This window comes from Gossypium hirsutum, chromosome A09, assembly GCF_007990345.1.
Source record: "Gossypium hirsutum isolate 1008001.06 chromosome A09, Gossypium_hirsutum_v2.1, whole genome shotgun sequence".
In the NCBI taxonomy this organism is placed as follows: Eukaryota; Viridiplantae; Streptophyta; class Magnoliopsida; order Malvales; family Malvaceae; genus Gossypium; species Gossypium hirsutum.
In genome coordinates, this window is record NC_053432.1 from 4,433,603 (window position 1) to 4,444,810 (window position 11,208).

The following is an 11,208-nucleotide window of genomic DNA, read 5'->3' on the forward strand; positions in this document are numbered from 1 at the left end:
TACCAGTGTGAAGCCTGTTTCACAAACACTCACAGTTAGATAGCTTAAATAAAACTTTGGATTTTAGAAACACAATCTTATTCACTTGTTTGTTCTTGTTGGGTAAGCAGATCACCTTATAACGTCTCGGGATCACTCAATGAGTCCTTAACATGTTCCAAAAGTGTAGCACAAGGCTAAACACTCTCCAACACACTAACATGTCCCATTGAATGGAGCATAGCTCGACATTCCCTTACCTCTCCAATCTGTCCCAAGGTTTCAATACCCAAAACATAAAACATAAAGGTGAGTATTCATAATCCTATGGTATGCCATTATATCCAACATAGAGCTCACAAAGAAAGCTTGCATGAAAACATGAGTTAAAACATAGTTATAAACAGAGCTTTAAAGAAGAATTTGCACTTGGAATTTAGTTAAAAACCCTAAGCTCCTAAATAATACCAAGGTTCGCACATACAAGTGGCGATCCCTGAACACTCACTGATTATTGTGAACTTTAAACAACTTTTGTTTTTCCCTTAACCTTGTTGGTAGATAGTCCAGTTGGTTCGTGACACACATAAACATACACATATCACTTTAATAAATAAAACACATTAAATTCAAACAAACGAGCGAACCTAGTGTTCTAGACAATTAACCCTAATAAAGCAGAGTCTTACCTTGGATTCTAAGAGCTAGGTTCTGGGTAGAGTCTTGACACAAAATAATTGATGAGAGAATTTTTTAGTGGAAAGGGCTTAATTTATAGGCACTAAGTGTTTCAGTACTATTAGGAAACCCTCATTGACTTAGGAAAAAGTTATGTGCATGAATAGTATCCTAAGAAGAAAACAAGTCAACTTCCTAATTCAGGTATAACTCGACTTATACTGGCGTACCCTAGTTCGCCAAACTTACTTAATGTACTCAACTCGTCAAGACTATTGGTGTACCCTTCTTTACATGTCTTTTGATATACACTGTTTGGCAAATCTGTTGGCGAACTATGCTAAATAAATCTTTTGGCGGATACCGACTCGCCAAACCACTAGCAAATACCTGTTTGCTTGGCCCAAACTCCCAAGCCCTATCTCGAGATGTTACACCATCAGATCCCACCAAAGAATGTCTAACCTTAGATGTTACCCTGTAGAATTACTCAATTTAAAATTAACAAAGATTTTATTTTGAATATAAAATAATAAAGAAAAACATTTTTTAGTGCTTAATTGAAATAAGTATATATTGCCTTGGAAAATGATCAAATGAACTATTTAAGAAAATGGGTTTTTTCCAACTATACCAAAAGAAAACAAAAACTTTTTTTTATTTCAGGACTTTTTACATGAAAAGATGTCTTTGATTTAAAATCTAGTAGAATAAATCATCAATATAATAATAAATTTAGTTTTTCGTGTTTATATTTTTTCTTGATATAACTCTGATTCTTTTTTTTTGTTACACTTAACCATTAATTTTTTTAAAAGAGCCAAATCACTTTTTCTAATACAAAATACTGACTAAAACATTAATTTTGTAACGATATTGGCGTGACAACCGTGTGGCTGTTCATATGTCTTTTATGTTGACATGATATTATTTATCTTATATATCATCAAAAAATAATTTAAAATTATAAAAATATTCACAAAAAACAATTATAAAAAATCCAAAAAAAAGTAAGTGCAATGAATTACCACGAGAGATGCCATATTTGATAAATTAATGTTTTAATCAATATTTCTATTAAAAATAATAATTTGATTCTTTTTAAAAAGTTAATGATCAAATTCGACTTTTTTTTAGAAGATTGAATGCTAAATTTAACCTAAAAAAATATAAACCAAATTTAGAAAATATAAATAATAAAAATAAAAAATTTCATTATCTCTTAATGATTTGACCCCAAGTATTATGTATTTCCTACAATAACAAAGGTCAAAATTTGTGGGACATGGAAGATCCTTAGAATTCTTTCCTCCTTTCAAATTTGAACATAAATGAAGCAGCAACAAGAAACTTCCAAATTAAATTTCCTTGCTTATGCGACACTTTGCACTTATTATTGACTTTTTGCTCAACTACAAGTCATATTTCTTACTCTCTTTTTTTTTTCCTTTTTAACAAAACGTGTGGAACTTTTCCCAATTAGCCGACATACAGATGTGGCTACTCTTTATTTTTGTACTAATATCTTTTAGCTACTGCAATTTTCACTTTTTTATAAGCCCCAAGGATTAGACTCTACAAGTGTTTTGCCGCTCATTAATATCTTTGGTATAACTTCATTTATTGAGATAACAATAATTTATAAAATTTAAAAGTAAATGTATATATTAAATATTGAAATTTTAAATTTCCAACAATTTAAGCTATCACATAAATAAGGTTATTAAAAGTACTCAACTTAAAGTTTTTATTTTAAAAATTGTTTCTAGCGTTTGTTATAATAGACGTAGATAATAATAATAGAATAATCGTAAAAAATATATATATATTTTATGTAGAAACCTTTTTGGAAAAAAGATCATGGGCAAGGGAAAAAATTACTAATATTGAAAAACGAATGATACAATAAGAGTTTCGACTACATCTATTTAAAAGTTTTAAAAAAATTTATTCTAATCAATGTTAAATAAAAGAGGTGTAATTCTATATGAATTTTGCTTGTGTGATATGGTCTCTTTATTTTGCCACTATATTTTTTTCTTTAATAAGTAATGGGATTCGAGTCATACAATTTTAACGATGTTCTAATTTAAATTAATATATGTAACCTTTAAAAGACTTATTAATGTCATCACTATAATTGGTGTCGTCTCTAAAGCCATATTAATTATTAGAATGTTATTGTATACTTAATTCTTTAATCGTTGATTTATTATTTATTCACTAAAATCGATGAAGATGAAAATAGCTATTATATATATAATTTATCTCATGCAATGACAGTCATATTATTCAAGATTTAGGGTTCATGGTTCGGGTTTGAGTTTAGGGTTCAATGTTCAAGGTTTGTAGTTTAGGGTTTAAGGTTATGTTTTAAGGTTTGGTGTTTAAAGTTTAGGATTTGAGATTTAGGGTTCATGATTTAAAAAATACCAAAATTATGTGTTAATGACATGGACAAAATTGCTAAAATATCATTAAATAATTGGAAATGAACCATAGAAAATGTAGTAAGAAATGTCCATAAAATAATTTCTCATATAATTGTTTGCTTTTCTTAGTAATTCGAATGGCACATCATTTAATTTAAAAATAAATAAATTATTTCAACTTCATTTTAGATGATTCACTAACAATGTATAAAATTATATGTTATCGATGCATGAAATATAAATCCTTTTAATTGGGTTAATATTTATTACAATAACAAGGTATAGTTCTACACAATGTCAATGAACCAGATGGTGACACATCATCCAATTTTTTAAAACATAAATTCTCTTAACATCATTTTATATGATGTATTATCGTCTTGTTCACTAACAATGTATAAAATATAACCTGGTAATGCATCGAATATAAATCCTTTTGATTGGATTAATATTTAAGGCATTGATCAATGTATAATTCTATACAATATCAATGATCCAAATGACAATTTTTTTAAGAAAAAATCATCTTAATTTCATTTAAATAATGTGTCATAATCTAATTCACTAATAGTACATGAAACTATACATTGCAAGTGCATCAAACACATGTATTTGTGATTGGGTTAATATTTAATGCTCTAATGGTGTATAATTCTAAGCAGTGTCGATAATTCAAATGATCACACATAATCAGGATTTTTTTAAAAATTATATCCTCTTTAACTTTATTTTAAATGATCTGTCACCATCTGGTTTACTGATAATGTATAAATTATACATCAAATATAAATTATTTTTATTAGATTAATATGATGCACTAAAGGTGTGTAATTCTACCAATTGTGATCTACAATTTTTAAATTAATTAAACATCTTATTCATCATATTACTTGCAATGGATTGATTGTTTCATATAAAATTAAGACTTTTAACATTTAATTCAAATAAACTAAGGAAATTGAAACATCAAATCTCACACGTAAACATGCAATCATGCATGTTTTCTTGCAAAACCAAATCTACTATTTAATATTGCAAGAATATGATATTTTTGGTTCAATTTATACTTCTGAAACCCACATTTTGTCGCAATTCACATTTTAAAATAATCTCATTTTGGTCACACATATGATTAAATATATAATAGATGGTTAAAATATGTCATACATCCTAATATTCTTAACAAATTTAAAATTTAATTCTTATATTTTTGTTTCCAAGAATTTAGTCTATTTACTTTTTAGATTTCAAAATTTAAGTCTAATTTTTAACTTCTTTTTTTTTAAATTTGTTGATATGACATTTTAAAATGAAAAAAAAACTCACTGGTAGAATGTAACTAAAAAAATTGATGTTATAATAAACCTAAATTTTAAAATTTTAAAAATAAATAGACTAAATACAAGAAATAAAAGTAGAAGGACTAAATTCTAAGTTTACAGAAACTATAAAGACTTGTGGCATATTTTAACCGTAATAGATTAATTAACATTCTTTTGATTCAAGCTTTATAAATTAAAAAAAAATTCCTTTGTCCTTTATTTATATATATTTAATATTTTAAAGCTTTGGCGGCAATTTTCAAGTCAATCTGCATGAAAGTGCTATTGGTATAGTTAAGTAATAATTTCTTATTTGTAAAATAGTCCAAATTTAACCAAAAGAAAGCTAAATTATAAAATAACCTAATTAGGTTTATCAGTGGCGAAGCCACTAAGAGAACCAGGGTCATAGTCCTTAAAATACTCGTTTTTTAATTTAGGTCTTTTATAATTTATAAAATTTTAAATTAGTAATGAGAAAATTATATTTTGACTCTTAAAAAATATAAAAAATTAATTTAATCTTTTAAAAATTATAAAGATATAGACTATTAAAATGATAAAATTATATTTTTACTATTATAAAAATATATAATTTAATTTCAACCCAAAAAATTTTTTTAACTCCGCCACTTAAATTTACATAATATTAATAGTAAAATTTTGATTATTTCAAAAAAATTTAGAACCAAACAACATTTTCACTAGATGTCTCTATTTATGTAAATTTTGAATTGTTGAGAGAATTGATGTTTTATCTAACTTTATCAGTGTTTCATCTACATTCATGCATTTCTTGTATTTTTGTACTAAAACCTACTTTACACGTGCAATATTTGTGCTTTTCTCAATTATCAATTTATATGAAACAATAATATGCATATAAATTATTTTTAAAAATTTTAATTTAAGATTTAATTGTTTAATATAGTTGTTAATTTTTTTGAGAAATAAAATATTTATTTTAAATATGATGTTGTAAAGTAAAAAAATATATATTTAAATAATATTTAAAATGGTTAATATTATAATATTTCAATAAGAATATAAAAATTAATTTATTATAATTCATTTGCTAATATTTTGTTTAGCATTGCTCATGACTTTAAAAGTACTTTTAAATTTAAAAGCAGTTTCCAAAATTTGTCTATTTAGTAACTATACATAATGGGACTTAAAGACCTTTGTAAATAATTGCGCATGATAAATTTCAAACTTAGATACTCTCAAGACTCAAAATTTCTATCTTTGCTAACTTTACCAAGGCTTCGTTCCTATTCCCTTTTTCTTAAATATACGTGTATGTTTGTGTACGCATATTCGGATAAATATTAATAAGATTTTTTTTTAAGATACTAGTTTGGGGATTGAAATTAGTGATATAATTTTACAGATAGGGGTAGGTTTTGAAGGCAAATATTGACCCCATCCTAAAGTTTTATGCCTATTTGCTGATCATGCATGATATATGTTTTTGTGTGGCAAAATGAAAAGAAAGCACAAACTTGATGCTTTTTCTAAAAGTTCCTTACTTATTTCTCATGTCTTTCCCATGCCTTACAATACAATATATAAAGTAGTTTTAGTTTAGATGATATGTATATGGAGATAAACACTTCAAACTTGCATTTTTATAAAATATTTTCAAAATTCGAGTTACTACAAGTATTAAATTAATATAAGTGAACTGTTTAAATAATTATCAAGTAAAACTAAACAATTATAATACAAACGAACTAAGAATTGGTACACATATAATTATACATAGTAGATCTCGAACTTGATTACTTAAGGCAATTTAATAGTGTTTTTAACTGATTTTGTAGTTAATTACTTGAAACCCTCCCTCTTAACCCTTAATTACAAAAAGGAAAAAACCAAAGGAAGGGTCAAAGAAATTCTAGGAAAATAATTTCGATCTAAAAGTGCCAACAATTTCAACCAAGGTGCCCTTACCCTTTTCATTAGAAGGGTATATCAATTTCTACCATAACTAGCAAGTTTCTTTCTACATTGTTACTTCCTATTTTTCTTCTTTTTAAAGAAAATTAATTAGGAAACTTAAATCACAAAGCCTAACACCCAATTCTAGCCTTAATTTCCCTATTACATGGTCAAAATTTCTTGCAACTAATTATTATCCCCCTAACCTAAACTTCCAAATTGAGCCCTAAAAAGTTAAATTAATAAAAACTTAATTAAAAGGCGTAAACATTAAATTTAACCCAATTTTCCTTCCTTTCTTCTTCTCTTTCTTACTCACAAACTTTGCACACTAATACAAAGCCAAAAACCGACCTTTCAACTAAATCATTATCTTCTTCTTCTTTCTCTTGAAATCTCTCATATATAACGGTCCTCTGAATCCCATGGTTTTAAGCAACCAAAGATTAGCTCCAAATAAGAACAACTCCTTAGTAGCTCACATGTTATTTTCTTGATTTTTATCACGTTAAATCTCACTTAATTAGGTTAGATTTCAACTTCGTTTGATCCTAATTCTCATTCAAAATCTTGAATTCCATCATGTTTTTGGGTTATGGGTTTCTCTTCTTATAGGTGAAAAGTCTACTTTGAATCAAAAAAAATTCGTAGTTTAAATCAGAGTTCCTATGGACTCTGTTTTTTTTGCTTCAACTTGAAGAAGTTTATATTAATGGGTCCCTTAAACAAGTTTTTGATGAATACCCATTTTGATATGATGAATATGGTTTCTTTTAATGTATTTCTCTTTCAAAAAATGTTCACTTTTGGTGGGTTTTTGTTGGTCTCCATCTCTGCTCTGTTCTTCTCTCTTTTTGATTTCTTCAGCAAAGTTTTCTCCGGGTACTGAAACCAATTTTGACCTCACTTTGTGTTTTAAACAATGAAAATTATTTTTTTATAATGGAATTTTTTATGCTTTCAGGACTCCAATATGTAAGCTTAAACCAGAGGAAGCTATGCTTGATGCTATTGAATTGAAGGATGAAGAAAGTGAAGTATTTGAAGAGATTGAATCACCAAAGTTGGTTTTCAAGTTTCAATTTCAAACTCAAACTTTTGAAGAATTCAGCAAGAAGTTTAGAGATATTGGCATGGAAACTGATCCTTCAACTAGCACAAACAAGTATGAGTTCAATTCAAGGAATGATTTCGAATTTACAATGGAGAATCCAAATGATATAAGCTTTTGTGTCAAGGAATTATATACTGATTCCAACAATGGGTTGTTTCCAAAACAAGATTTCTTGGAAGAAAACATCAAGGATGAAGAAGCTGTTATCATTGAAGAAGTAACAAAGGAAGATGGTGGTATAATGGAGGAGGAATCCAAGGAAGTTGTTAATGGCAATGAATGTGCAAATGCTTTGGATCATAGTTCAGATTCAAATGAGTTGGAAACATTGTGGGAACATCAACACTTGATAGAACAGCTAAAAATGGAGTTGAAAAAGGTAAGAGCAACAGGGTTGCCTACAATATTGGAAGAATCAGAGTCTCCAAAAGTAATGGAAGATTTGAAGCCATGGAAGATTGATGAGAAGTTTCAACATGTTGACAGAATGAGTGATCTTCACAAGTTGTATAAAAGTTACAGAGAGAGGATGAGGAAATTTGACATCTTGAATTACCAGAAGATGTATGCAATAGGTCAGCTTCTTTTTCCTTCCCCAAATTTAATTACTTGTTAGGGATTATTTTTCTCTTTTATTAAAAAATAAAGTAATTTAATTCTTCTACATTAAATAAAAATATAAACTAATTTTTTTTATTAAAAATTTTATTCATTTCTACGATTAAAAATAAGTGTGATCGATAAAATAGCTAGACAATTACACGTCCTACTCGATTGCTATCTCTTTTTGAATTTAAATTATTTAAATTCATATTGAATTTTTTATTTTTTATTTTATATATTTGAAGGACTAAATAGTAAATTATTATTATTATTTTTTTCCCTAAAGGAATGCTTTTAGATAGTACTTTTAGCCCATTGAAGGTGCTATCCATCTTCGGTGCTATGGAACCAAACCTTTTAGAATTGAGGGTAGCTTCCATTTAAGAACCGACTTAGTATGGGAATGCTTTACCTAACTTTTCTAATTACAACTAAATTCACAATAATTAAAATGTAAATGGCAGAAAGAAGACAACTTGGAAATGTTGCATAAAGAAAATATATATACGTTAAAGTATACTAGTCGTATCCAATTAAAATTAGTCTTAAATCGTAAAACAGACAGATGATGAGGTTATATTAAATAAATTTGGTTATGATTATGTATAGGCTTTTCAATTTTTTTTTCATTAAATTGTATTTTAAGTTTCATGTAAAGTAAGGCATCCATGGGTGTTTTCTTTGGCAATTCATAGGCTTTCTTCACTCAAAAGATCCACTTCAATCAATTTCAACCCACAAATCATCGTCTCCAGCAATTACATCTCTTCTTCACCAAAACCTGAGGCTCCGACGCCGAAAAAAGTCCAATTTCGACCCCACCACCAAGTTCATCAAGGAGCTCCACAGTGATTTAGAAATGGTCTACGTAGGCCAACTTTGTCTTTCTTGGGAAATTCTTCATTGGCAATATGAGAAAGCCATGGAAATATGGGAAACTGATCCTTATAGTTTACGTAGATTTAATGAAGTTGCTTGTGAATTTCAACAGTTTCAAGTCCTGATTCAAAGATTCATCGAAAACGAACTGTTTGAAGGTCCAAGGGTGCAAAACTACGTAAAGAACCGATGCGTTTTACGTAATCTCCTTCAAGTTCCAGTTATTCGAGGTATGAACTCTCTCCATTATCCATATTCATTACAATCCACACCCCTAATTTAAATCCCTACCCGGAAAAGGTAAAAAGACTTCCCGGTTTCTTTCAATTTTGATATTGAGTAAATTAGTTACTCTCACAAAAATTAGAACAATTTAATCCTATAATTTCGAAAATAGAAAATAAGGACAATATAATCGGAGCATTAATATGTTTCGTCAATTTTACATGAATTTAACTGATATAATAACAAATTTAGCTCTCATAATTTATAAATTCTATCAATTTGGTCATGATTTAACAAATTTAACTTGCAATATTTTTTGTAAATATTGAGGCTAAATTTGTTGAATTTTCTAAAATCAAGACCAAATTAACAAGATATGTAAACATCGAGGGCTAAAATGGTTATTATAACAATCAAAATTATGCATAATTGACAAAAGACTTTAACGTTGTGATTAATTGTCCTTAATTGCTCACTTTTAAAATTGCAGGAGTTAAATTGTTCCAATTTTTTTAGAGGGACTAATTTACTTAATTTCAAAATTAAAGAGGACTGAAGAGGTCTTTTTATTCCTGGAAAATGATATATTAAGCATTTTATATACCTTGAGATGTGACAATATACCTAGTTTAGATCCCTTTGAGGTGAGTAGGGCCATTGGCTACCATAAACTCAATGAGTACTTATTTTCTTGATTAAGAAGCAAATGTTTGAGGAAATATTTTAGCTAATACAAGCTTTGATTTGCTGTTGTAGAGGATAGCGTGAAGGACAAAAGGAAAGGTAGAAGAAAGAGAATAGATGATGATAATGATGATGATGATGATGGCATTACAAGTGACATGCTAGTTGAGATCATGGAAGAATCCATAAGAATATTTTGGCGATTCATTCGAGCTGATAAAGACGCAAATGTTGTCATCAAGAATTCCAGGAAAGGAACTCAAATAGAACCTCTAGAACCAGCTGATCTTGAACTTTTAACAAAGGTTCAAACTAGTCTACAAAAGGTAATTATGTCTTTCAATTGCTTTAATCCAAGCACATAAAAATCAGAATTTCAAGCTTATTCCGGTTTTTAAGAAAGTCGAAATTGAATAATAAAAATTTGAGAGATCAAAACATAATTTTACCATAATTTAATTTTTAATTTAATAATTTTATAAGAAATTTAATAGCAATTTTTCTATCTGAATGGAGACTAAGGCCCTATGTGTCCCTCAAATCACCCTTTACCCATAGTTGTAAACTCTTTAAATTGATTCATATGAATACTTTTAAAAGATGACATCCAACAAATTTAGGATTCAAATTTCACCACATGTAACGTTTCTAGTTACCGCTTCTTTTTATATAAATAAAAAATGATGGGGTTTATATAAATTTACTTTTGACATGTTTTGTGTTGGAAATGCAGAAGGATAAGAAGCTTAAAGACATTCTAAGAAGTGGAAACTGCATATTGAGAAAATTGAAGAAGAATGAAGAGGAAAATTCAAATCAAGTTCTTTATTTCTTCTCCCAAGTGGATTTAAAATTAGTGGCAAGAGTTATGAACATGTCAAAAGTGACAAAAGACCAACTCTTTTGGTGCCACAACAAATTGAGTAAGATTAATTTTGTTCATAGGAAGATTAATGTAGAACCATCTTTTTTGCTTTTCCCATGTTAATATTCATGAAAAAGTATAGTCTATATTTCCTTGTATGTTGATTCCCCCATGCATGCTACTTAGTATAGAGATGGTATTGTATAAAAAATATATAATTATGAGTATAAAAACAATTATATCAACATGATATAAGAAGATTAATACAACTTTAAACTTGAAATTAAAAAGATTAATAATTAAATAATAACATTAATTATATCAAAATATGCTTAGTATATAATTTGGGACCTAAGTTTGACAATATTTTTTGGTGTTATTTTTTGGTCAATCATGGTATATGTATTTGGCAAAAGTTATACATTGTAGTACCTAAATGTAACAATGTCAATTTTGTTAGTGTTTAATCCGGGTTTAAGAGTT

At 27.8% G+C, this 11,208-nt stretch overlaps 1 protein-coding gene across 2 annotated transcripts; it reads left to right on the plus strand.

Moving 5' to 3' along the window:
* Positions 1–6,684: 6,684 nt before the first annotated feature.
* LOC107888599 (uncharacterized) lies at positions 6,685–10,883 on the plus strand. 2 transcript variants are annotated; one of them, XM_016812763.2, is made up of 5 exons: positions 6,685–7,237; positions 7,320–8,044; positions 8,768–9,181; positions 9,933–10,186; positions 10,594–10,883. In XM_016812763.2, the coding sequence occupies exons 1-5, from the start codon at positions 7,068–7,070 to the stop codon at positions 10,846–10,848; spliced, it is 1,818 nt and encodes a 605-aa protein (XP_016668252.1). In that variant the 5' UTR covers positions 6,685–7,067; the 3' UTR covers positions 10,849–10,883. The 2 variants fall into 2 exon arrangements, with proteins under 2 accessions (XP_016668252.1, XP_016668253.1); XM_016812764.2 differs by having other exon boundaries at positions 6,685–6,882.
* The last annotated feature ends 325 nt before the right edge of the window (positions 10,884–11,208 follow it).